At 33.1% G+C, this 27,992-nt stretch overlaps 3 protein-coding genes across 3 annotated transcripts; 2 read left to right on the top strand and 1 right to left on the bottom strand.

The window, feature by feature from the left end:
- The first annotated feature begins 556 nt into the window (after positions 1-556).
- LOC111193619 (uncharacterized) lies at positions 557-3,596 on the top strand. The gene is made up of 6 exons (XM_049474126.1): positions 557-1,841; positions 1,931-2,119; positions 2,340-2,423; positions 2,529-2,609; positions 2,743-2,823; positions 3,255-3,596. Exons 1-6 carry the CDS (start codon positions 1,791-1,793, stop codon positions 3,594-3,596), a joined length of 828 nt encoding a protein of 275 aa, XP_049330083.1. The 5' UTR covers positions 557-1,790.
- Positions 3,597-3,619: 23 nt separating this feature from the next.
- On the top strand, positions 3,620-11,755 carry LOC111193479 (uncharacterized). Its single transcript, XM_049474133.1, has 15 exons — positions 3,620-4,362; positions 4,811-5,045; positions 5,385-5,553; positions 5,653-5,735; positions 5,846-6,025; positions 6,444-6,551; positions 6,781-6,876; positions 7,085-7,219; positions 7,878-8,006; positions 9,163-9,231; positions 9,331-9,425; positions 9,680-9,806; positions 10,111-10,228; positions 11,140-11,216; positions 11,443-11,755. Exons 1-15 carry the CDS (start codon positions 3,662-3,664, stop codon positions 11,554-11,556), a joined length of 2,436 nt encoding a protein of 811 aa, XP_049330090.1. The 5' UTR covers positions 3,620-3,661; the 3' UTR covers positions 11,557-11,755.
- A 9,167-nt stretch (positions 11,756-20,922) lies between these two features.
- LOC103037256 (intestine-specific homeobox) lies at positions 20,923-25,348 on the bottom strand. The gene is made up of 4 exons (XM_007240788.4): positions 24,905-25,348; positions 24,002-24,153; positions 22,591-22,716; positions 20,923-21,853 (listed from the first exon to the last, which is right to left on the bottom strand). Exons 1-4 carry the CDS (start codon positions 25,212-25,214, stop codon positions 21,671-21,673), a joined length of 771 nt encoding a protein of 256 aa, XP_007240850.3. The 5' UTR covers positions 25,215-25,348; the 3' UTR covers positions 20,923-21,670.
- Positions 25,349-27,992: the final 2,644 nt, after the last annotated feature.

The following is a 27,992-nucleotide window of genomic DNA, read 5'->3' on the forward strand; positions in this document are numbered from 1 at the left end:
ATGAAGATTATACCATACTGCCATACTGGGATTTAATCTCATCAACAACCAAATAAAAGTAACGTCAGACTAAAGACTGAACTGGTTTTGAGTGGAGAAGGCGATCCTGAGAAAGGTTTTTAACACCTTAGTGCAGGGGTCTAACCTGCAGACAGATTTTAGTTGTCCCTGGTCAGACTGTTCACTGTATAACCAGTACTGCTCCTAGGAGTCCCCCCATCAGCAGACCACAATTATTTAATTTATTAATATTATTTAATGTAATAAAATTGTCATTAATATAGAATTGTCATGAAATAGTGTATATTATAAACTATGCTTTGCTTTAATTGCTTTGGCAAATTAAACTACATTACTTAAACACATTCAGGTGAAATGGCAGTTTTAGGGTTGTGGAAAAACATATTTATTTTTTGTAGTGTACCTTGATATATGAATCATATAATATACCTGTAATCATTTAATATTTTTGTTTATCTATTATTCTTTTTCCAGAAAGTTTGGGTATTACATACATTTTTATACACATTATCATGCGTGGTCCCTTCTGAAATTGTAAAAAAAAAACAAAAGTTAGTGTTTTACGTATTATGTAAAGCTTAATTTTAAACACAAAATACATTTTCTGTAATATACATAATTATTACTGAAACGAATTATGTAATATTTATTCATTTTAGTAATTCAAAAAATATATTGTGAAAAAGAAAATTCCCACTGTTTGTCTGGCTTGCACACAGGTGCATGGAACCTTTGTGCTATTTATTTATAGATTTATATTCCAAATGTTTACCACTAGTGGGGGCTGAGCTCCTAAAGGGGTAATTAGCATTCTGAAAAAAAAAAAAAAACATTTTTGAAGACGGATTGTTAGACGAGGGCCTGAAAAGATGTCGAAGAAAGAAAAAGGGTAAGAACACGTTTGTTAACTACTAATACAGTCGTTTGCCTGAGTCACTTCCAATGCACAATTTTACGGTGCATCCACTCTATTGAGTTATTCAGATATACAGTAATATGAGTAAAGGTGTGAGAGCAACAATCGGTTACACTAACGTTACTCATTTAATCTGAAGCTGTAGCTCTATTTAATGCATTTTAATTGGCTTAACTAAATTGTTTTAATATTTGTATGTTTTATTTAAACTATTAATTGATTACCCAGCTGAAAAAAGTCCGGACCAGTTCCAGTTTTCAAGCTTGGCCCAGTTCCCAAATCATATTAGCATTAAGAAAGTGCTCATTATGATGCTCGCCCGATCATCTAAGATTGTTATGGAAACTTTTTGTAAACCCTGGTTTGACTAAGTGATCAGTTTAGATGTTGACTAGCATAGGATATGTTTTTTTTAATAGTTTACAAGCATTATCTACCTTATACAGCTGGGCTGTTTGACCAGCATCACAGACTGGTCGACCAACATGACAAGTAGCACCAAGCATAAATAATGCATAAAAAATCTAATGCAACATTACACCATGCTGATCAAGTGCAGGTTGGGTATGTTTGTGCGTGGACAACCAGCTTTTCATCCAGCTTCACCATTAAAAAACTGAAACAGAACCTGTGAAAGGTGTAAAAGTTAATATTATAGTGATAAGTTTCACTTCGGGAAAGAGGATATCATTTTATTACTTTAATATTGTTATATTATGACGTTATTCCTGTAATATTATGATTTAATTCTCATAATATTATAATGAGTGTCCCTAAAACGCTATACTAATATTGCAAAGTTCATTGTGGTCAAATGATTTTAGTAAGTTATTGTATGCTGTGATGCTATAATATGTTCTTCCTTTTGATTTTATACAGAGTATACACATTTGTTATATTTGGGGTGAGTATAACTTCTTTTTCTGACTTAATATTATATTAAATATTAAATTTGATATGTTTTTACAACAATGATCTACATTTGTTCCCCAGAACAAAATCAGAACCATCCAAAGAGAGGAAATTTTGAATAAAATTAAAGATCTGCAGATTAGTGACATAACATTGGATGCAAGTCTGTCAAATGTTACAGACTTCTGGGGTAAAGTATGCAGTGAACTTGGAATTCCCAACAATAAACGTAATCGTTACAGACTCCGGAGAGTGCATGAATGCCATAAGGTGTGTACCTAAAATTTCTTATCTGACATTTATTACAAAACGTCCTTTACAGCTTTACTTTATGTTAAGATTTGTAAAATGCGTCTTTTAGCAGAAAGTGACAGAATCTGTTCTGTGCATAGTAGAGAATAAGGTTATTATTTTCTTACGTTTGCTTCAAAAAAATTAAAATGCTTGTTTGTAAGAAACAAAGCAAAGACATGCTGTCTTTCTTTCAAAGCATGCAGCAGGTTTGTCACCATCAACTCAACAAGATAAAGATGACAGCAGGGACAAGGAGGATGGACAAAAGTCAGCTGAAAATGTTAGATATCATTTTAATTTCTTAAATGTATTTGGTTTTGAACAACTATCAGTGATAGCTAAATTCTTTCTTTCTTTCTTTCTTTCTTTCTTTCTTTCTAAGCAGGCACCAGCAATGTCACCATCTCCTCTAAAAGACACAGACGACAGTTGGACCAAGGAGGATGGACAAAAGTCACCTGAAAATGTTAGACATCATTTTAATTTCTTAAATGTTTTTGGTTTTGAACAACTATCAGTGATAGCTAAATTCTTTCTTTCTTTCTTTCTTTCTTTCTTTCTTTCTTTCTTTCTTTCTTTCTTTCTTTCTTTCTAAGCAGGCACCAGCAATGTCACCATCTCCTCTAAAAGACAAAGACGACAGTTGGACCAAGGAGGATGGACAAAAGTCACCTGAAAAAGTTGGTCACAATTGTGTGAGGGGGGGGGTGGTTTGAGGGGTGAAAAGTACTGAAGCAAACCCCTTACAGGTGTATGATGTAAACTTATGTACTAATTATGGACATTGTAGTTTGCTTAAACAACGCACTAATGCATTTATGTAGTTTGTTGTAACTAAATTAGCATTCTTAGCTAAATTCAAATAGGCACAGTTGAATAATAATTCCATATAATAGAATGTTTCTTGTGCCCATGCAGAAAATCCAACGGTATCGGTTGTATGGAAATTTCCAAATTAAGCTGGTATTTTTATGAATAATTAACAACTAGGGCCCTATCTTACACCGTGCGCACTGAGGATCTGTTTTATGAGAAATTAGTTATTGTTTCACTGTATTGCATGATAAAAAGAGACATTTGGTCAGACTTATATTTTTTTGCTTTTTATTAGAGCCCAGTATCAAGCACATCTGATGAACAAGGATTCCTCAAAATCCCAGTCCCACAGAAACCCTCATACTTCTTCATTGACCGGAAAGATTGGGAGAATATCAAAAAAAAAAGAAAGCAGAGAGGTTTTAAAGGACTTCAGTGGACAAATGTAATCTCTAAAGGATTACAAACCATATATCCATATTGCTCAATTGCATTCAAAAGACACAAACTTAAAATTATAGGATCCAAAAAAGCAAGCCCTGAGTTCTGGTGTCTTGGTTACTGCCGCTTTGAGGATTGCCCGATCACTGTTACTGTGACTGTAAACAGCGAGAAAGACCTAAAGGCAGACCTGTAAGACCTGTAAGAGCAGATGAAAGAGTCCGGATAGGAGAAGGTTTACAAACACAATTACCCAGAAGCATGTATCTTCAAAGGTTGACACAAATAGAGGATGATGTGTTGGCTTCTGGCTGCAGAGACGAGGCTCCTACTCCTCAGGTATTGAAAAATATCTCGTGGGAAGTACGTAAAAAAAGTCGTCAACACAGCAATGAGATCCGGAGCCTGCAGATTATGGTTGAACAAAAAACAAATGGTCCAGATGAAGTTCTGCAGAAGGTATTTTTGCACCCAAAGGGTGTTATGCTATGGTCCATAAGGGGCATTGAGATTTTTCAGGACAGATGCCGGGAAGACATTGTGTATCTGGATGCTACAGGCAGCATCAAAAAGAAAGAGAAGGGTTCTCCTCCGTTCTATGTTTATGAGGTGGTGGTCAGAAATCCACAAAAAGGTTCATCTCCCTTGCCTGTTGCAACCTATCTTACTTGTGACCACACCACAGCCTCTGTAACATATTTTCTTGAGGCATTCCAGACTGATGTTGCACGGACCTATGGAAGAAAAGGCATGAGGGTACCCATAATGCTTATTTGTGACGGGTCAATGGTATTAATGCAGGCAATATGTTCATCATTTGCAAAGAAAAATCTGCAGGATACCATGAACCACTACTACACCATTGCAAGTGGAAAAGCAACAAAAGAAGACTTTGATTTACCAATACTTCATCGCTGCCTCAGCCATGTCATGAAGAATGCCAAAGACATGTGCAAGAAGTAGTAAGCATACCCTGTTATTTCCATAACATGTTGAATGGCTAAATTGCATAATTAATAAGTCATTGTGAGTTAAACTTACTTTTAGTGAGAAGATTTGTGTTTCATAGGTATTACTTTAGAGGTAATTCATAGGCGGCATATCAGAATTTATTGTGCAGGCTAGATACACACAACAGCAAATTGACATTGTTTATCAAACAGTCTTAATAAAATGTCTTTATACCCAATTTATAACTTAATCCAATAAAAGAGTAAGTATTTTTATGAGTGCTAACATCGGTGTGAAATAATCCAAACAAGTCTTTTAACATTTTCAACAAATATGAAAAAAAATTTTGGTAATATAGTGTGAATCTAGTTTATAGTTTGAATACTATACAAAATCTGTGTTTATTAACAGTCTATTTTTAAATGTTTGTAATGTTTTCTTTTGTATACATATTCACAGCGCACCAAACCACTACCACCTCTCTATGCATGTGTTTGGGCTCTTCACAACAGCCAGTTCTTTGCGAGAATTGGATGACATGGTGGAAAGTGCTGCTGTAGTGTTTTCCAGTCCATACAGTGGGCCCAGTGTTGAAAAACATTTCAATAATTTGCAGTGTTGGCTGCAAAATAAAGGGTTCCATCTGGATGAGACGGCTGTGTACCACAATCAAAAACGTGCTGAAGACACACAGGTAAAAGTCCAATTCTTCTACAAGTAAATTAATTCTTCAGTCTTACATTAATCACAAAATCATGAAAGTGTTTATCATTAGCAAAAGAAAATAGTTAATATCAATAATGTTTTAGCTTGAAATAGATCAGGACAAAGCTATGCACTGATGGAATAAATGTTTTTAGAACGCATTTGGACTTTTTAGGGAATTGTACCAAGTCAAGGTCAAAAATGTAACTTCTCATTATGTTTTATTAGTTTGTTAAATTAAGTATATTACGGATGGCATAACAGTACCCACTGAGGTTAATAGGATCTATCAATGTCGACCTGAAAATTTTTCCTCTTTTAATTGAAGTTTATCAAGGGGAGCAACAACTTTGGCAGACATTTCAAGGAAGTAATTTCACAAGCTCCACTTGATATGGAGAATGGGGAACCCAACCTGTATTTCTGCAAAGGTCTCGTGTCCCACATTTCGAAGTTCCTTCTCCCATATGCTGCATTGTGGACTGGCATAATGCTAGGTTGGTAAAAAATCAATACAATGACAATTATTTTTGCGATGGGGAAACAGCAGTGTATTTATGCCAATAAAATATTGTATTATTTATTTCAATGCAAAGGTGACCTTGGACGACACGGAACAGGACATGTATACAAGGAGTATACAAAGAGATACAGAGTCCTGAAACAAATAAAAAAACAAGTAATTGAAATGCATTAAGTAAATAAACAAATTACTTACTTTATTAAAGTCCTATTTACCTTAACTTCTAATGTATATTGTTTTGTGTAATTATGTGATTACTTTATCAGAACATAACAGAAGACAATAAAACTCAAGGAATAATGGAAAAGAGCCAGTGGGACCTAAAACATATCCGTTTTAGGGGATGCAGGCTCACCAGATTGGATGACTTTGTTGTGAAGTACCAAGCAGCCCACACTGCTCTGCTGAAGGAGTATGAGGACAGTAAACGGGTCCTTAAAAAAAAGGTTTGCACATTACATGTATCACATCATGGTCAAGTTTCATATATGGTCATGTACTATATAGTATGTACTATTTTTTCCCTTTACCCCAATTGAGTATTTCCTTAAGATTTTCCTTGTTGTCCTCTTTTGCAAAATTTGTATGATATATGACGTGATATTTACTGAGGCCAAAAACATGTTTTTGTAATCTTTAACAAAAGAAAATGCAAAAGTTGCTGACCTTTGAAAATGTAAAGTGATGGCCACTGCAATTAATAATGTTCTCAGATTTATAAAGGTTTTTAATATTTTGCTGAAATTCACAAAGTTCACAAAATGCTCAATTATAAATTAAATAAATGTGTGTTTGTCTTGGTCTTGCTCTCCAAAGTAATTTTAATCCTTATTTATTGGTTTTGTGCACTTCAATTTATTTCAGACATACAGAGTGCAACTTGAGAAATGGAAAGAGCGTCAGCAGAAAAAGAGGGGGAGATACACGTCTCCAATACGCAAGCCATTCACTTTTAAAAGTGCTATCAGAAAGGTATTATTTAAATATATCAAACTTTATAAACAGTTAACAGCAACAATTTACTGTTGAAGTGACTACAAAAGTTACACAGAAAGACGACTAGTTACTATTGAACATTTAAATAATCTGTAAGGCTTTGGAGAACAGTATTGTGATAAGAAAAGGAACATGGTACAATTTTGCACAAATAAAATTCATTAAATGAGATTTAATACTATTTTGTGTTGCAATGCAACAATAGGATGATTCCCCAGTGTCTAAGACTTCCATTGGAAAAGCCCAAAAGAAGAGGCAGATGAAAGGCGAGAAAAAGCCAGAGAAGAGCCCAGAAGAACAGGTTTGGTCATTTACATTTCTTACTTTAATACAAAAAATGATTAATAACAATTAAAAGGTATTATAATAAATAAATCCAATGTAGAAGAAACACAAGGTTGGGTATACTGATAAAAATAGAGAGAGCAAGACAAACAGCAACATTAAAGTATTAATGATTAACTTTAATGTTTCATGCATTGTGTTTGTTCTACATTTATTACATGCAGCTCATCTTCTTGTGGAAAAAAAAAGAGACAGAGGTTGTGGTGTCTGTAATTCAATCCCAGATCAAAGGGAACAATTTCATCATCCACCACAGTGAGCTGCTTTCACTCCAACCTCATCAGTGGATTACAGGGGAGGTATATTTTTCATTTCTTTTGCATTTTATTCTCTTAAAATTATTGTTGCAGTAAAACATACATTTATCAAAATGTTGTTATAATATGTTATTGTGTGCTTGTAGAATTATCGGTTAAACTGTAACATTATTCAACTACTTAATTGCTTAAAAATGTTTGAATTACATTACAACAATATAATTTGTAGTTGTCCTTACCTTTATTTTACCCAACTCAAGAGTTGTTTGTCCAACCTCTAAATATTCTTTATTTAACACATGAAGTTTAGGATATGAACCAAATTGTAAGGACCTATTTAAAATGTAGGTGTTTTATTCAGTTCTGTAGCTACAGATATATGAACTAAAGCAAGTAGTCAGTGGTATTTTTAAAAAATAAGAAGAGAACCCCCACTCACAGTTGTGACAGTTATTGTTTCAAGGCAGATTACATTGAGCTGATTGTCACACTTAAGTAGAGCAAAAAAAAACCTCTTTAAATTTACTTACAATCGCAAAAATATTTTTTCTGTAATAATTTGATTTCTTTTAAAAAAAAAATTAGTTTACCTGTAGATTACAGCTGCTGTTTAATTTATATTAATTTATGCTTATTAACTATGTAATGCATGATTTTTGTACAGAACTAACAACAAAATGCCCCCCCCCCCATAATATAGATCATTGAAAGTCTTTTACATCTGTATGCAAGTGAGACGGGAAATACAGCATATGTAATGAATCATTATACCACCGGTTTGATTCTGTTCGGAGAAAGGACAAGGCTTGCTCGACACACTTTGCCAAAGGTAATCTGAGTGGCTGCAAAATGCAGCCATACATTATGCCATCATCATTTGTAAAGGTACTATTTGTCTACAGCATGCACATACAGTCTAATTTATTATGAAGTCATTTATGTGGTTTAGGTGAACATTATTATTTTAAGTTTGATTATCAGAATGTGGTTGTATTTTTGTCACCCAAGGATATTTTGTAGTTCCATAGAGATATTTTCACATTGAAAACACAATGAAACCAGTGTCCATGATTGAATTAAATTTATTTAAAGTGTTATTTAAAGTGTATTGCTGAAAGACAAAAGACTTGTATCTCAGTTTTCATTACTTTTTAATTTTACTAGGCCTTTTTATGAAAATATTTAAGGGCAATTCCACCAAATGGGTGCCATTTGATTGTTGTAACTCTTCCAAAAAACAACCTTTTTTAACAATGAATGTAATAACATATATTTAACTATTCAAAACATGTAGTGGTGAAACTCGGGCAGCTTTTATTTAATGTTTTACAAGGTTTCTAATCCAAAGATGGTTACATTTTTCTTCGTCCTGTTACCAAAACTCATGTGACATTTAAAAAAACATGTTCAATAGCAAGTCTGCCAATTCCTTTGATATTCTATCAAGAAAGTGTTACCATTGTGAAACCCAGGGACACAACTAAAATGTGTATTTTAACTAAAATATTATGAATTTATTTAAAAACATATATTTGGAGTCACAAAACAATGCAAAACAATACATCTCTGAAGGATTTTAATAATTATATTTCATGGTAAAGTTTATAGTTAGAGAGTGGAGACAGGTAACAAATGCTGTTTTGCTAGTGTTCCAAGTAGTTTTTATTATTATTTTTTTATAACGTATCTTAATTTTGCTATTAGGTAAATATAAAACACACTATGCTAAAATGTATTTGAAAGTAAATTTATACATGTACTTTCCAGGGGGACAGAAATGGCAACGATTCTGCGGAATATGCCATAATTTAAGTAAATGTAATGATGAATAGTCCAAAGTAAATGATAATCCTCTTTGAATTCAATGATATACATTAAAAGTAAAGTATTTTTCTTCTCCTGTACAATGAAAGATTGAAGATACAAGTTTTTGTCTGACATCAATGTTATATAATATAATTAATAATATTTATACTGTTTTATAGGTGAACTTCGACAATTACCAGACAATTGTCTCATTTGTAAATATAGAAAACAGCCATTGGAGGTTTCTGGTTAGTACTTCAATTATACCCTCATGTACACTCTAAAAATGGCTTATTTTTTTGAAAATTAAGCCCTGTTTAATGACGTTACTTGATTCTAATTTTCAGTACATTAACACTGTCAACCAGACTGTATATCTGGTCGATCCTGCCAAAAGCTTTACAGAGCAAGTGGATTCAAACAAAGCAGCCAAAAAGTTCAGGTACTTAGCTAAAATATTTTAGGAAAAAAATGACTTTATGAGTTTATGCTTTTGTTTTGTCTGTGTGCATGGTCAACCAACTGTCCTTTTAAAATCCTTTGTGAATGTAGTTCTTTTTGCATTTTAAACAAGTCGTAACCTAATACTTATTTGGGATTATGTTTAGAATATACTTACAATTTGAGTCATAAGTAGCAAACATTGTGTTTTGTACAACAATAAAAATACATTACTGTATGATAAATCACTTACAGTGAGTACCTGAAAATAAGAAGAACATGCTACGGAAAAACAGAATGGGTGGACATGAAGTGGAAGGGAGGAGTTCTGACCCATCCTGTTCAGCAAGATGGTAGTAGCTGTGGTGTTATTGTCATCAAGGTAAGTTTTTTTTCCTGAGCAAAAACTCTCAAGCATAAAAAATATTTAAAACTTTTATCAACAGAGTGAATAAAAGTGTACTGCAGCATTGCTGCCTAATGGTATCCAGTATACTTTTTTGTGGATGTATATGGATTGTACAGCAAAATCATTTAAAAATGTAATATTCTCAAGTGGTTCAGCTCAGATTTCACTCTGTAAATGTAGTCTGTCTTTGTAAATGATGTGGATTAATTTAAACAATAGAGAAAAAAGCTATAGTGTACAAGATTCAAATACATATGTTTTGAATGCGTTTGTTTAGATGGCAAGGGCAGTGATGGAGGCCTTTCCAGCTGTTCCAGAAATTTACTTCGACACATCCAAAACCGAAATGGCCAAAGAGAGAAAGACAATGGCTCTACAAATCTTACAGGAATCAGGTTAGTACAGATAATGTTTCTCTGCTTTGAGGTAATCTGCATGTCAAGGAGTTAGAGAATGCAAAGCACGAGGCGCAGACAGGAATGACAAACGTATTTAAGGATCAACAAAAATGTAAGCTCAGCTCTTAAGGCAAAAGTGGGAAAGCACATTATTGATTTGATAGGTGTTACTTGTGAGAGACTGCAAAATAAAGCAAAGACGGAAAAAATAACAAAATGATTAGTTACCCATTGGCTCAACAATATGTGTTTTACGTTGAATGTGGTACCCTGGCATCAGCACAGGCTCCCGTATGAGCACCGCTTCTTTGCCACACAGCTGTTTTGTCTGTCCACAACAATGGTACTAAACAGGAGGGAAGACCGATCAGCACCATGGACAGCACTTTTCAGCTAGGTACGCTGGAAATTTCATCGGTGATCAGTGGGGCCGAGAAAGGCACTGTAATGAAAATGTAGTTTTAAATGGACTCAAAGATAGTCAAGTCGAAAATGAGCAAAGAACAAATGTATGGCAAATACAGTACAAAAACAAACAAACAAAAAAACATAAAAAGATAAAATAAAATAATTAAAAAGTAAAAAGTGTAAAAAATCCAAAGTCAACAGCAAAGTCAAGGAAAGGAAAAGCTAAGCATGACTCAAACAAGCTAATACTTAACAAGTGTGTGCATACTAGAGGTATGCAGGAAGTCTCAACATCCAGAGGACCTCAGTTAAATGTTTACCAAAGCTTACTCACAAATTAATTAGGACAACATAAACAACATTTGTTCAACAGAATAATTCTCAACTGTAAATGCTTCTAGAAAAGTTTAGATAATGTAAACCATGGGATAAAGGTCTTTTACCCAACATTTTATTTAATAATTAATACATGCTGTTATATTTTGTTTTGTCTGTTTAAGGGTTTGATTCAGAAAATAACTGTTCCATGTGTTCCATGGCAAAACCCCCTGGATCTGGGCCACCAATGACAAACTGGGTAATATTTACCATATCACATTAGTTTCATTGCCTTTGTACTCTTGAGACTGTACTTTGGATAGATGCCTTTAAAGGTCTTTTTTTTGTAATTGGCTTAAATAAGCAGTAAAACTGTAAAATAAATTATACCATAATATTTATTGCAAACTGACATAATTAAACTCAACATTAGTTTTGTTCATGAAAGCTGATAATCTTTAAGATTTCTAAAATGTATTTTTTAGATCCAGTGTGACACGTGTTTTCGTTGGTTCCATGAGCTCTGCCTAAATATGGACACCGAGAAACTCATTCAAGCCAGGGCAAGCATTTGGAACTGCTGCTTATGTGTAGTGTAAAAAACTCCAGTCCAAATATGGATATGTACATATGTATGTATGCATTTATTTTTTGTATGTATGTATATATAATTTGTATGTATACTTTCTGTAAATATTTGTAAGTATTATGTACATATGTTATACATTTGACATTTATTATTGATAAAAAAATTATAACACTATCTAACTTTATTGCATGAATCTTTTCTAATGTTTACGTCAGATCCCTAAGAGAAGCATTCTGGAATAGCTGTAGAGCATAATAGAGCTCTTTGGGAGCTCTTTCTCTGCACAAAAACAATATAGAAAATATTTAGAACTTGGGGCTGCTGTTTTGCTAGCATCTCGCATGTAATTTTAGCTCGCTTAAAACATTGTCTGGCCTTCAAATGCATGTGGTTTGTTCATTCTGTATACAGTATCATTTTTTGTGTCTCACTTTAAAGAAAAAGAAAATCAGTTTTTTACATAGTTTAATAAACTTGTTACAACATCCACACAGGTCTGTAGTGACTAAACAATTTATGAAGGATTCATTTTAAATACCATTTACTATAATCTTATAGAAAAATGTGGTAATTTAAAGAGTTTGTTTTTGCGGATTATGGAGAAAATGTAGCACATTGAGCAAATTACTACTATAATAAATTATTACTTTAATCAACTAAACAATTAAATATACAGTGAAAATTTAAAATATAATTTGATCATTTACAATAAAAGTAAAATAATAGGACAATAAAAGGACCTTTACATAAAAGTGACAATGAATGTGTCCTATAAGTAGTGTGCTATAATAATTATTGACTGACAGAAAAACATATTATTGCCACTTTGATTCCAAAGAAAATTAAAATATAATGTAACAGTTCATTGCTGTCAAAGAACTCACTGGAAGAAAGCTAGCTATACACAGATAAGGTAAGGTACCAAGAAGTACAAAGCTTCAGTCAAAGGTCTATTAATTGGGTCTTGTGCTCCTATGTGCAAGAACAGTGCAGTACATGGTGCAGTCAAAAAGTCAAAAGGCATTGGTAATTAGATAAAATTATGTGTGCCTGAATATATGTATATGCATATGAACATATACGCCTTCTCCATTCATATGGAGGATGAGTGTTAATGTCCATGCAGTATAACTCTACAGAAGAATCCTGTGCCCTGTTGAGGAGTTGCCTGATAGCTCTGGGTATAAAGGACTATCTGGGTCTATCAATGTCAATGTTCATAAAGGAGGTCAGTCTCTCCAAGATCCTCCTCTCTGCCACTGTAATCAGAGAGTTTAGCTCCACTTGACCAAGCCCGCCTGACCAACTTCTTCAGTCGTGTCGCATCTGTTCTCCTCATGTTGTCTCCCAAGGAAACCACAGTGTAGTTCAGTTCAGTTACCTCTGAAGGCTCCTTAGGAATTGGTCTGTGCAAAAAAAGGGTTCCTTTTAATGAAAAGGTAATACTTAAACAGGGCTTTTATTTTGTAATCATTCACCGGAATGTCTCAATGTAAACTGTCCTATGCAAAAAAGAATATTCAATTTAATCGAGGATTAATTTAAATATTACCTTTATAGGGGCCTTTATTTTGATATAACAGCAGAATGTCTTGATATTAACTGGGCAGCATACTGATACTATCATGTGGAACTGAAATTGTTATGTCTTTCTTTTAATACTCAAAATATAGTGACAGAAATGAAATTGTTATTTAAATTATATATTTTGGTCAAATAACACACCAGAAAGTCTTGATATAAACTGAGTGATACGTATAGGAGGTATATTAGCACTTTAGAGTACTAGACTTTAAACCGTGTGTTAAAATAACAATTGTTATAATTTAAAGGTCCTTTATTTTGAAATGACACATCAAAATGTTCTGATATTGAGTGAGTGAAACATACAAGTAGTGTACTATCAGGACTATCTGAAATTGAACTGTGATATCAGACAGATTTTTTTTAATAACAGTCTAAACATTGTGTTGAAACAAAATATTGTTACAATTTAAAGGGCTTTTATTTTAAAATGACACATCAAAATGTTCTGATATTAAGTCAGTGAAACATACCAGTGGTGTACTATCAGGACTATATGAAATTGACCTGTGATATCAGACAGATTTATTTTAATAACAGTCTAAACATTGTGTAAAATTACATAAATGTTACAATTTAAAGGGCCTTTATTTTGAAATGACACACCAAAATGTTCTAATATTAAGTCAGTGAAACATACCAGTGGTGTACTATCAGGACTATATGAAATTGACCTGTGATATCAGACAGATTTATTTTAATAACAGTCTAAACATTGTGTATAATTACATAAATGTTACAATTTAAAGGGCTTTTATTTTAAAATGACACATCAAAATGTTCTGATATTAAGTGAGTGAAACATACAAGTAGTGTACTATCAGGAATATATGAAATTGAACTGTGATATCAGACAGATTTTTTTTAATAACAGTCTAAACATTGTGTTGAAATAAAATATTTTTGAAATTTAAAGGGTCTTTATTTTGAAATGACACATCAAAATGTTCTGATATTAAGTGAGTGACACATACAAGTAGTGTACTATCAGTACTATCTGAAATTTAACTGTGATATCAGACAGATTTTTTTTAATAACAGTCTAAACATTGTGTAAAATTACATAAATGTTATAATTTAAAGGGCCTTTATTTTGAAATGACACATCAAAATGTTCTGATTTTAAGTGAGTGACACATACAAGTAGTGTACTATCAGGACTATATGAAATTGAACTGTGATATCAGACAGATTTTTTTTAATAACAGTCTAAACATTGTGTTGAAATAAAATATTTTTGAAATTTAAAGGGTCTTTATTTTGAAATGACACATCAAAATGTTCTGATATTAAGTGAGTGACACATACAAGTAGTGTACTATCAGGACTATCTGAAATTGAACTGTGATATCAAACAGATTTTTTTTAATAACAGTCTAAACATTGTGTAAAATTACATAAATGTTATAATTTAAAGGGCCTTTATTTTGAAATGACACATCAAAATGTTCTGATTTTAAGTGAGTGACACATACAAGTAGTGTACTATCAGGACTATATGAAATTGAACTGTGATATCAGACAGATTTTTTTTAATAACAGTCTAAACATTGTGTTGAAATAAAATATTTTTGAAATTTAAAGGGTCTTTATTTTGAAATGACACATCAAAATGTTCTGATATTAAGTGAGTGACACATACAAGTAGTGTACTATCAGGGCTATATAAAATTGAGCTGTGATATCAGACAGATTTTTTTTAATAACAGTCTAAACATTGTGTAAAATTACATAAATGTTACAATTTAAAGGGCTTTTATTTTAAAATGACACATCAAAATGTTCTGATTTTAAGTGAGTGACACATACAAGTAGTGTACTATCAGTACTATCTGAAATTGAACTGTGATATCAGACAGATTTTTTTTAATAACAGTCTAAACATTGTGTAAAATTACATAAATGTTACAATTTAAAGGGCTTTTATTTTAAAATGACACATCAAAATGTTCTGATATTAAGTGAGTGAAACATACAAGTAGTGTACTATCAGGACTATCTGAAATTGAACTGTGATATCAGACAGATTTTTTTTAATAACAGTCTAAACATTGTGTAAAATTACATAAATGTTACAATTTAAAGGGCTTTTATTTTAAAATGACACATCAAAATGTTCTGATATTAATTGAGTGAAACATACAAGTAGTGTACTATCAGGAATATATGAAATTGAACTGTGATATCAGACAGATTTTTTTTAATAACAGTCTAAACATTGTGTTGAAACAAAATATTGTTACAATTTAAAGGGCTTTTATTTTAAAATGACACATCAAAATGTTCTGATATTAAGTGAGTGACACATACAAGTAGTGTACTATCAGGGCTATATAAAATTGAGCTGTGATATCAGACAGATTTCTTTTAATAACAGTCTAAACATTGTGTAAAATTACATAAATGTTACAATTTAAGTGGCCCTTATTTTGAAATGACACATCAAAATGTTCTGATATTAAGTGAGTGACACATACAAGTAGTGTACTATCAGGACTATCTGAAATTGAACTGTGATATCAGACAGATTTTTTTTAATAACAGTCTAAACATTGTGTAAAATTACATAAATGTTACAATTTAAAGGGCTTTTATTTTAAAATGACACATCAAAATGTTCTGATTTTAAGTGAGTGACACATACAAGTAGTGTACTATCAGTACTATCTGAAATTGACCTGTGATATCAGACAGATTTTTTTTAATAACAGTCTAAACATTGTGTAAAATTACATAAATGTTATAATTTAAAGGGCTTTTATTTTAAAATGACACATCAAAATGTTCTGATATTAAGTGAGTGACACATACAAGTAGTGTACTATCAGGGCTATATAAAATTGAGCTGTGATATCAGACAGATTTCTTTTAATAACAGTCTAAACATTGTGTATAATTACATAAATGTTACAATTTAAAGGGCTTTTATTTTAAAATGACACATCAAAATGTTCTGATATTAAGTGAGTGACACATACAAGTAGTGTACTATCAGGAATATATGAAATTGAACTGTGATATCAGACAGATTTTTTTTAATAACAGTCTAAACATTGTGTTGAAATAAAATATTTTTGAAATTTAAAGGGTCTTTATTTTGAAATGACACATCAAAATGTTCTGATATTAAGTGAGTGACACATACAAGTAGTGTACTATCAGTACTATCTGAAATTGAACTGTGATATCAGACAGATTTTTTTTAATAACAGTCTAAACATTGTGTAAAATTACATAAATGTTACAATTTAAAGGGCTTTTATTTTAAAATGACACATCAAAATGTTCTGATTTTAAGTGAGTGACACATACAAGTAGTGTACTATCAGTACTATCTGAAATTGAACTGTGATATCAGACAGATTTTTTTTAATAACAGTCTAAACATTGTGTAAAATTACATAAATGTTACAATTTAAAGGGCTTTTATTTTAAAATGACACATCAAAATGTTCTGATTTTAAGTGAGTGACACATACAAGTAGTGTACTATCAGGACTATCTGAAATTGAACTGTGATATCAGACAGATTTTTTTTAATAACAGTCTAAACATTGTGTTGAAATAAAACATTTTTGAAATTTAAAGGGTCTTTATTTTGAAATGACACATCAAAATGTTCTGATATTAAGTGAGTGACACATACAAGTAGTGTACTATCAGGACTATCTGAAATTGAACTGTGATATCAGACAGATTTTTTTTAATAACAGTCTAAACATTGTGTAAAATTACATAAATGTTATAATTTAAAGGGCCTTTATTTTGAAATGACACATCAAAATGTTCTGATTTTAAGTGAGTGACACATACAAGTAGTGTACTATCAGGACTATATGAAATTGAACTGTGATATCAGACAGATTTTTTTTAATAACAGTCTAAACATTGTGTTGAAACAAAATATTGTTACAATTTAAAGGGCTTTTATTTTAAAATGACACATCAAAATGTTCTGATATTAAGTGAGTGACACATACAAGTAGTGTACTATCAGGGCTATATAAAATTGAGCTGTGATATCAGACAGATTTCTTTTAATAACAGTCTAAACATTGTGTAAAATTACATAAATGTTACAATTTAAGTGGCCCTTATTTTGAAATGACACATCAAAATGTTCTGATATTAAGTGAGTGACAAATACACGTGGTGTACTATCAGGACTATATGAAATTGACCTGTGACGTCAGACAGATTCCTTTTAATAACAGTCTAAACATTGTGTTAAAATAAAATATTGTAATAATTTAAAGGGCCTTTATTTTGAAATGACACATTATAATGCCCTGTTATTAAGTGAGTGACACATATAAGTATTATTATTAGTATTATTATTAGTATTAGTATTATTAGTAGTAGTAGTATTATTAAAATAACATATTTTTTTATAATTTACAGGGCTTTTATTTTGTGTACTACCAGGACTACATGAAATTGACATGTGATATCAGACATAACATGTGAAATCATGTGGATTCCTTTTAATACCACTCCACAGCATAATGATATTAAGGGGGGGGGGGCTTTTATTTTGAAATGTGTTCCTTCTCACGCTTGCCGCAATGTTTAGTGTATGCGCGCTCTGAGAAACAGCGTGGGGGCTAGTTTGACCAAGCGTTTTGCAGTGGGGGCTGGCTTGACCGCAGTCTCACGGGACAGATGTTTCATACTTGCGGGACACATCTGGCCGCGGGCCGCCTATTGCCGAACTATAACCTACAGCATCACCTACAGCATCACCTGTTCTCCTGTTCCTCAATGTCTTTCTTCATATTTTTAATTAGAATATAATATTAAAATTATTATATTTAATCATTGATATATTTTTATATAAATAAGCAAAAATATGAATCGTGATTACAGGCATATCAATATCAATTTAATGTGGCTTTGTGTAAACTTCATACAAACATGATGTAATAGTACATTTCTCATGATTTACACATTATTACAGAATAGAGAAGAATGTTAAACTTTACACAACGTCGGTGCAGTTTGCGGTTTCTGCCGTCTCCTCATGTCTGTCTGATTAATCTGATTCTTTTAAGAGGTTAAATAAGTCATTTAGATTTTTTTAAATAAGACATTTGAATTATTTATTCAACTATTTTGATTAAAATGTCAAGCTGTATAAACGTGTTCAATAACATGTCCACCCTGTAATCCTGGGATAACTCCGCCCCTTCAGGACAGTGATCTCAAACATCAGTATCGTCACAGCTTTTACACCGTTCAATTTCTCATATTTTTAAAGCAAAATAAGAGAGTAATAAAAAGGAGTTATGTTTTTGAACATTATAAAACACCAAAAAACACAATATTTTTGATATGGTCCTTATAATAATATTACCACTAACAGTTTCCTCATGTCAAAATATGTATTCATGTATTAGAAGCTAAATAATAAATTAATTATAGTTAAAGATAATCGAGTAAATGGCCTTCTGGAAAATCAGTTTAAAGTTCAGGTGCTTGTGAATGAGGTAAAGCTGTTTCCGTATGTGGTTTAAACCAGTGAGATTAATACGAGTCTCTCAGTGAGGCTTTCTGCTGTATGTGACACTTTTAACACGGTTCACTTCCGTATTCATTACACTATTATTATTTTTTTTATTCCTTTTTTCAATATAAACAACTGACTAAAATAAACCACATATCCTGTGATACATTTTTAAAGCCAGTGGAATTTAATGAAGCTCTGGGTCAATTAGCTCCTTTAACATTTTATTGCTGTAGTCAGAAAGCTGAGCTGATAAGCGTAAGGTAACGCAGAGTTCAGCTCAGTGTCAGGTAGCTGTAAATGTAGATAAGGTTGGGTTGAAAAGTTGAACACTTAAATGAGTAGTAATGTCAAGGCAAGACCACAGTTGTAAAAACACAAACACAGCGTGAGCAATGCCCACACCTCAACCCGGCCCATCTCAACACAACATCTGTGGGTAAATGGGCCGAACAGTGTTCGACAGGCTCTTATCAATTGTGCGTTTTTCTCCAATTACTCTAATTTTCAACAACCAAACAACAGTCAACAACCACAACTCCTTCCAGTAAATACAAACCTCCTCCTCATGCAGAACATCAACACAGACTTTATCAGTCTAGACTGTTTTTTCTCATCAGCGTAGACTCCAGATTTTCTGTCACTGCAGTTGTACTTCAGTCTGACTACATGGAGATATTCAGTATTTTACTGCATATGGTTACAATCTTATAATAATACAATTCAGATGTTAATCATAAGTGAGCAGGTGTGAACAGGGTGTGGTCTCGGTCTGGTCTGTGTTGAAGTAATAGTCCTGCAGTAGTGTGAAAAGTCCTGTCTGTAACAAACCACTGCTGATTTGTAGCCGAGGTTCTACAGCTTTCCTGGAGATAAAGCTCTATATAGTTTATGCCTACTAGGTTAGAAAATACCTACAGAAATTCACTGGATATCCAAATGTTTATGGAAACTTCTTCTAATGAATGAACTTTGTTACTTGAAGACACACACTAACACACACACACTCCACACACACACACTCCACACACACACACACACTACACACACACACTACACACACACACTCCACACACACACACACACACACACTAATAGATTAAAAGGAACTTATTGGCACCGTATCTAATGCCAGGAGTGGGGTAGAGGCGTGTAAAGCCCTAAAGAATTGATCTGAAGAGAATAAAACCTTGTAGGATAAGTTTTCCTGGACTGCAGAGAAAATAAGAGCAGGATAACACTTTCAAATTCTCTTTATTGCAGAAAAAAACAATAAATTAGTAGCTGTCCCAGTACTGGTGTACCTGTTAAAGGTGATCCTGTGCAGAATTTAGAACCTGTTTATTGATTTATGGGGGCAGTGAACATGTTCAGCAGTGTGCTGAGGGGGCATTCCTCAGAGCTGCCCAGTGGAATAAAATGGAAAAGAATAGATCTGAGATAGTCTGATAATTACAGCACAGAAGTGAGCAAACACTTTTTAGCAACTGTGAAAGTGTTTCCAGATTCACCCAATAATCTAATCAACCAATGGTGAGACAGCAGAGCTGTGATTCTGAGACTGAGCTGATTGTTGGTGTAAGACAGGCTGATCTCAGAAAAACAACAAACATCAAGGGAGCATCGATTTGCTTTTGACATGAAATTTCAGATATAGGGGAGTTGAGACCAAAAATATTACATCTGTTATGATTAATTTGCCATTTGTTTGATTTGTAGATAATCCTTTCAAATCTAAAGCAAGTATAGATCTCCAGTTCTGTCTCTCAGTTAAAGGATGAGTCCTGTTTATCTAATGGGGGAAGTGTTTCTGATATTATCTGTCAGTTCCAGTTATTGAGCTCAATTAGATGATTAAAAATTTCAGAGACGCAAACTTTATAACTGATTGCAGAAATCTTCATTCTAATTCTGTTTATCTGCTGATCCAGTCTGCAGTAGAAAGCACTGTCCTGATTTCTTTATGCAGATCTTCACCCTGTAACTATTCTGGGAAAACCTCATGTCAGTTAAATTTTTAGTCATCTTGCCCTTTGTTATCTGAAATCACAGAGCGTGTGCTGCCCTTCTGCCAATCTCTCACCATGTCCTGACCCACCTGTGAACCTCACAAATTATGATTAGCTCACATCTTATCGTTATGGGGGTAATAAACCAATTCAGAGATTATTAGAAGTTTCAACAACAAAATCCATGAGCAACACCGTGTCAGTAGAAGAATGACTATCTCTAAACCTAGAGATAAACCAATGAACAGAACTCCAGCAATAAATAGACATTAAGCTAATCTAATTTGTGGTCATATGCAGTTTTTTTTATTGCATTTAAAACACATGAACACACTGCACACATAACGTTAACATGCAGACTTTCTATTTAACATTACAGGGGACTGTAAAAAAGTTTAACACATTCTGTAAATAAAGAAATAGATGTTGGCAGCACAGCTTATAAATATAGTCGTATATTCAGAAAATAATGTTGCATCAATTCCCCCAAACATGAGCTTATTTTGGAGTTTTCATTTTAATCATACCTAATATTAATTTTAATCATACTTGTGGACGGTGGTTCATTTGCCAAGAAGTGTCTCCCAGTCAAAATGACCCCAATATAACAACAGAAAGACTCACCAGTGAAATAAAGAACAACCCAGAGTTACAGATAAAGATTTACTGGTACAGATTAACATCTGTATTCATGAGTTTACTGTTCTTAAACCCTGAATGAGCAGAGTGTTTCTGGAGAACAAACCTCTAACACTCCATAATGTGAAAAGTGTCTTGTGGACAGACGACACTAAGATTGCTGCACGAACTCACTAACTGCTGCACTATCAGCCTTTTTATTGGCCAATCAGAGCTCACATCTCAGAGGCTAAAATTCCTCCAGAAAAACATGAAATTCCGCTGAGTTTAACACGTCACAAATAGTTACAGACTTGGCTTTGTACATTTATAAGACATTTATTCTGATATTTAAATTAAACATAGAGTAACATAAAAACATAATGAAATAAATCCAGACAGACAGATCCTCAGGATGTAGCTTTATGTAATGGTGGAGGTGTGAGACAGGGAAGCCAGGGGAGACATGGTGTCTGGATCTGCTGGAGTTCAGTGTACGGGTGGAGTTTTTGGGAGCTGCTGTCGTACAGAAGAATGGAAGGATAGAGTGAGACAGGTGGATGAGGTTGCTCCTGTAAAGCAAAGTTCTGAACCTGTAAATAGTCAGAAAAATATATTTTTGTGAATGGTTGATCTCATGTTTTAAACTGCACATTCTGGTGTTTTTAAATTCTTTTGTTTACATTAATTAAATGCTCAGATAGACGAGACGTTTCTGCGAACACTAAAGCTCTTTGCACAGAATTAACTAAAGTGTGAAAAAGTGCTTTTCTTCATCAGGAAGTCCTGATCTGAATCTGATTGAGATGCTGTGGGATGATCTTAAAAAAGGGGTTGATGCTGGAAAAAGAACAGAATTCCTCCACAGCTCTGTGAAAAACTCACTGAAAGGCTTGATTACAGTTGTTGCTGCTAAAAGTGAAACAAGCTGTTTATAGATTTAGGGAGGAAACATTTTTTCACACAGAAACATGTAGGTTTGTATTTTTCTCTTTAACAATAAAAACCTTTATTTAAAAACAGCATTTTGTGTTTAATTGTGTTTTCGTTTACTCATTTTTAAATTTGATTGATGATCTGAAACATTTAAAAGACAAACATCATGAAAGTGCTGAACACATTTTACACCAGTGTATTTATTTAAACTATATGAAGGATATTTTATAAGCACATTCTGTAAGATAGCATATAGAGCAATTTGTACACAATTGTTTTTTCTATTATTATTTGCAATACTGTAACACATATAAGATTATCTATAGTTAAATAAAACACTTTTACAGGATACATGAAGGTCAGGAGGTCTAATAATGGTGAGGAAGAATCTTACAGGAGTGAAGAAGAGTGGAGGCGTGAGAAGATGAACACATTTGCTCTTGTTTGGTTGCAGATGTCCCACATTTCCTCCTCTGGCTTCAGTTCGTCTCCACTTCGCTCTCCTGTTCTGGAACCAAATCTAAAAACCCAACAGAACAAAATATATAAACCATATTTACATAATCACTGATAAAAATTATTCCTGCATTAAATAACGGAAATCCTGTAATGTAAACAAAAAATGTGCACTTATTAGACTTTCAAATGGCTGGTTATTACTATATATCATTTTCTTAACATTATACTTATTATTTTAGAATTATTATTTTATTTTAATCAACATTTATTATTGTTTTGAAACTATACTATAATAACTATACTATTATATAGCTCTTGTAATTTACTGAAATAAACACATTTTACTTTTTATTCTGGTTATTATTAATATATCATTAATTTATTATTACTTTATAAAATGTGCCTCTATTTTCACTCATGTAGAATATTACTGATATACACTGGCCAAATAAACAAGGCCAATAATATTTTGAGCAACTATGTGTGATACTATGATCATCATACTAAAGAGAGAAACATTTATACTGTATACTAAAACTTCCCAAAAGTATAAATAACGTTCCTACAACAGTTCAGATAAAGTTCTAATAGAGTTCTAATAGAGTTCTGATAAAGTTCTAATAGAGTTCTAATAAAGTTCTAATAGAGTTCAGATAAAGTTCAGATAAAGTTCTAATAGAGTTCTAATAGAGTTCAGATAAAGTTCAGATAAAGTTCTAATAGAGTTCTAATAGAGTTCTGATAGAGTTCTGATAGAGTTCAGATAAAGTTCAGATAAAGTTCAGATAAAGTTCTAATAGAGTTCTAATAGAGTTCTGATAGAGTTCTGATAGAGTTCAGATAAAGTTCAGATAAAGTTCTAATAGAGTTCTAATAAAGTTCTAATAGAGTTCTGATAGAGTTCTGATAAAGTTCTAATAGAGTTCTGATAGAGTTCAGATAAAGTTCTAATAGAGTTCTAATAAAGTTCTAATAGAGTTCTGATAGAGTTCAGATAAAGTTCTAATAGAGTTCTAATAGAGTTCTGATAGAGTTCTGATAGAGTTCTGATAGAGTTCAGATAAAGTTCAGATAAAGTTCTAATAGAGTTCTAATAAAGTTCTAATAGAGTTCTGATAGAGTTCAGATAAAGTTCTAATAGAGTTCTAATAGAGTTCTGATAGAGTTCTGATAGAGTTCAGATAAAGTTCAGATAAAGTTCTAATAGAGTTCTAATAGAGTTCTGATAAAGTTGATATTTATATCAGAAGTATTAAATCTGATGATGAAGTTTCTATCAGTCAGTAATAAAGTGAAGAGATCAGATAGAGCAGCAGCAGCAGCAGGAGGAGAATTCTGTGTTTTACCTGAACTTTTCCTTCAGAAAGTTGGGTTCTTGTAGCCAGCAGGTCTCGCGTGTTCACGTCGGGATACTGAGTGTCCTGAAAAACTCGCTCCAGCTCCTCCAGCTGAGACACTGTGAACGTGGTTCTGACCCTCCGATGACTCGATCGACAAACTTTGCAGAAAAACACAGGATTTAGATTTTATGATTTTTTTTCGTGAGAAATCAAACTTGCATAAAAGGTGCCAAAGATTCAATTACATGATCTAATCTTCTAAGTTGTTCCTGAGCAAATTTTTATTGGCCGGGATAAAAAATGCTGGATTGTAATTTTACAAGCCTGTTTAAACCTCATAATGAACCACTGATTTACCTTTATGTCGAACTGATTTCTCTGTGTTTCCTTGGCTTGGTTAGCTTTTAGCCTAGCATTTGTATTTTGTATTCTCAGGTCTAATCAGAAAACAAATGATTTGCAGTTTATTTTCACAGCAACGTGTTTTCTGTGTGTTAAATCAGAGATATTATTAATAATGAGGCACTGGATCAAATATAAATGTGATTTCTGGAAACCTGTAATCACGTCTGTTCCACTTTTCAATAAACTTGTTGCCTGAAAATCTGTTCAGTTTCCACAACAAGACAAATTAATTGTGAGATTTGCCAGACCGTGTTTTTAAAATGGTAATTTTCGTTACTTAAACACAAAAGTAGCAGAGCTTTCAGTAAATACAGATTGACAATACTAGACCTGTTTCTCACATAAACATCCTGTAATCCACAGCTCATACAGGAAATTCCTTTTTCAAACAAGACTGAAAAATAAAATAAAAATTCAGCAAGTTCTGAACTGCTTTGTAAAGTTAAAAAAAAAAAGGTAAATATGATCTTAAACCCAGATCCAGCAGGACGGTGGGACAGGTACCTGTGCGCTGTGTGGAGGTGGGTTCCTCCCTGTCAGCAGGAGTCTGAGGATAAACTGAAAGCTTCTGTCCAGGTAAACCGGCCGGTCTCCTCAGGATGTCCTCTATAGAGTGAGACAGGTGTTTCGGTCTGTCTCTAAACGGCTTCTCATCAACTCCCTCAACTTCCACCGTTAACATCTTCCCACAGTTTCCAGCTCCTCCAAACACTCTGCCTCCATTCAGCTCAGCGGGAGAACTGATAGCAGCAGGGCTGTGTTGTGACATCATTAGTTTTCTGAGGAGGAGGAGCGACTCTCTAACAAAACCCATAAAACCAGAATTACTACTGAACAAACCCAAACTCTACACAAAACATTCTGCTGTATTAAACTGCACTGTGGCTGTTATTAGCAGGTGTGGGCTATTCATTATTTATTGTTTCTATCTCTCTCTCTCACTCTCTGTCTCTCACTTTTGATCTATACAATAGAAAGCTGTTATTTCAGAACAGTCTGTTAAACTTTAGTGCCACCCTGTGGCCAGTTGGGAAAATACACTCTAACCCAGGCAAACAGGCGTCTAGAGGAAATGAGTTATTAGCTATTTATATTCTCTTCTTTAAACTATATTTATCTGTAATAAACTGTGAGCTGTGTTTCAGTACAGAATCAGTACAGTCTGTTATTAATGCAGTGATTTCAGTAAAGAATCAGGAACATTGTCCTGAAACTTTTAAATGCAGTTTGAATCAGTACCACTTACTTTTACATTTTTTTTTACTCTGTTCTAACTTTCTTGAGATGTGTTTTTGCTATCAAGTTCTAAATAAGTTCTAAATAAAATATGTTTTTTTCATTAACTGTTAAAATGTCTTATTTTAAACAGCAGAGCTTTCCATGTTCCTTTATTGTATTTACATATTTTACATTTTGCATGTCACCCAAATTTCTTGGAATGTGAGCTGTGATATATTTTATCTGCAGCTCTCGGGTGGCAGTGGTGAACTGTGCTGGAGAATTCTCTGGTGAAGAACTTTCCTGGTGTTATTTGATCAGCTGTGCTGTCAGTGATGGTGAAGATCATGTAGTGAAGAGTCGCTCTGTTTCAGGTCCTGATCCACCACAACAGAACCTCCCTGTTTAAAACCCTCAGCACTGCTGTCTCTCAGTAGGAAATATATTATTCCTTACACACTGTGACACAATATGATAATTAAAAATACATCAGAAGTTTTTTAATTGAATTAATTATTTTTAGAAGAAAGTTTGTAATGTCTAGAACTTTTTGAATGATATTTTAGCAACAATTATTTTAATTATTATTTTAATTTAATATGATTATATACCAAAAGACATTTAAGATAACCTGTATATCAGCTTCTCCTTTAATATCGATGCTGTAAAATTGAGAGTCCTGATTAAGAGGAGGCTGTTTCTGCCGTATTACGTTTTGTATTTGTAACCATAGTAACTGGCGCCATTTACGACAGCATGGGATCATTATACCGTAAAGCGTGGAGAACTTCAGCACTAAGAACTGCAGGGGGCGCCAGAGAGCGCAGATTTTATTTCTCTCTCTCTCTCTCTCTCTCTCTCTCTCTCTCTCTCTCTCTCTCTCTCTCTCTCTCTCTCTCTCTCTCTCTCTCTCTCTCTCTGTCTCTGTCTCTCTCTCTGTCTCTCTCTCAAATTCAAATTCAAATTCAAATGGCTTTATTGGCATGAACTGTTGCCAAAGCAAACAATTCAACAAATACAAAAATAATAATCAAATTATGACAAAAGTGAAGGATAATAAATAAATTAATGTACATATATTTTATGTAATAATATTCTCTCTCTCTGTCTCTCTCTCTGCTGACCTTTTTCGTCTGTAATTTATTTTTCTGAAGCTACAGTTTTATAAATAAATTAAATGAATTACATATTTAATTACTGTAAATCCTTCTGCACACTCAGCTCGTTTTTTAGTACTGGAAGAATCTCTAATATTTAGATTTTTGTAACAGTTTCTTCGCTGAGGGTCTGAACTGAGTAATAAATGATCTGAATTAAACTCTGTAAAATCTCATTCCAGTGAGATTTAGAACTTTTGAAAAGCAGAAGTTTGTCTATTTTTGCCTTTAATGTGGTGTTATTTTAAATATATATATATATATATATGGAGAAACAGCAGATGATACACTGACATGCTAAAAGTCATATGTTATGAGGTGATATCGGGTGCATATGGATGTGATGTTCCATGTCTGAAGTAGAATTTCTCAATTTCTCATTTTTCAATTTTTCAAAGAAGTGTCGCATGTGAACCGGTGATACATCAGTAGGGCTGCGGCAATTAAAATGATTAATGTGATTAATGATTTTATTGTGTGTTTTATATTCTAATTCTGTAATAAATGCACTATTCTGATCATTCTGAAAATCAATGTATTAATAATTTGGATATTCTTAACTGTATGAGGTAAATAGAGACTGTCTGTAAAATTAAGTTTTTTGTACACAAACCCACAAACAATATAATATAGCTTCATTAACCCATTTTGACTGTAAATTACAAAGCTGAAGTTAATGTTAATAAATAGGCTACATTTAAGAACAGTTGGTCGTATTTACCAACTATTCTGAATAAGAATTATCTTAAAGCATGCAAATGTTAAATATTCAATACAAGACTTTGAAAAGCTCTAAATCCAAATTCAGCTTGCAAAATGTAAAACTCCTCCCTCTGTTTGTAGTATAATAACATAACGAGTCTGAGTTTAGGTATCGCAAGTGGCAGTGACAGATTGAACAAAAGTTGTGTTAGCTTTAACATGGCTATCATCATTTTTAGGTATAAATGTACAAATGTACAGTAAAAGCATCAGAATGCAGAGGCTGCAGAGGTCACTGCTCTGCCCAGCCTGCGACACCTTAATAAAAAGAGCAGAAACCGCAGGCCTGGATTACTTTATACTGGAGGGCTGGTTTAATCAGACTCTACAGATCTCTTGCTTTTTATTCTCAGTGAGATTGTTTCTCCAGCAAATTTTCATTCTGATGGAGTTCTGCATGGTTTAGTATTCTGTTCACTCCGCTCTCAGATGTTTTTCTTCTTTTTTTTGGTGCA

This window comes from Astyanax mexicanus, chromosome 2 (genome assembly GCF_023375975.1).
Source record: "Astyanax mexicanus isolate ESR-SI-001 chromosome 2, AstMex3_surface, whole genome shotgun sequence".
In the NCBI taxonomy this organism is placed as follows: domain Eukaryota; kingdom Metazoa; phylum Chordata; class Actinopteri; order Characiformes; family Acestrorhamphidae; genus Astyanax; species Astyanax mexicanus.

Coding starts and splice junctions, on each gene's coding strand:
- LOC111193619 (XM_049474126.1), top strand. CDS start 1,791: ATGTTCTTCCTTTTGATTTTATACAGAGTATACACATTTGTTATATTT. Junction 2,120..2,339: donor GAGTGCATGAATGCCATAAG/GTGTGTACCTAA, acceptor TTTCTTTCAAAG/CATGCAGCAGGTTTGTCACC. Junction 2,824..3,254: donor GACAAAAGTCACCTGAAAAA/GTTGGTCACAAT, acceptor GCTTTTTATTAG/AGCCCAGTATCAAGCACATC.
- LOC111193479 (XM_049474133.1), top strand. CDS start 3,662: ATGTATCTTCAAAGGTTGACACAAATAGAGGATGATGTGTTGGCTTCT. Junction 5,046..5,384: donor AACGTGCTGAAGACACACAG/GTAAAAGTCCAA, acceptor TTTTAATTGAAG/TTTATCAAGGGGAGCAACAA. Junction 5,736..5,845: donor TGAAACAAATAAAAAAACAA/GTAATTGAAATG, acceptor TTACTTTATCAG/AACATAACAGAAGACAATAA.
- LOC103037256 (XM_007240788.4), bottom strand. CDS start 25,214: ATGGGTTTTGTTAGAGAGTCGCTCCTCCTCCTCAGAAAACTAATGATG. Junction 24,154..24,904: donor CACCTCCACACAGCGCACAG/GTACCTGTCCCA, acceptor TTTTCTGCAAAG/TTTGTCGATCGAGTCATCGG. Junction 22,717..24,001: donor TTTCTGAAGGAAAAGTTCAG/GTAAAACACAGA, acceptor TTGGGTTTTTAG/ATTTGGTTCCAGAACAGGAG.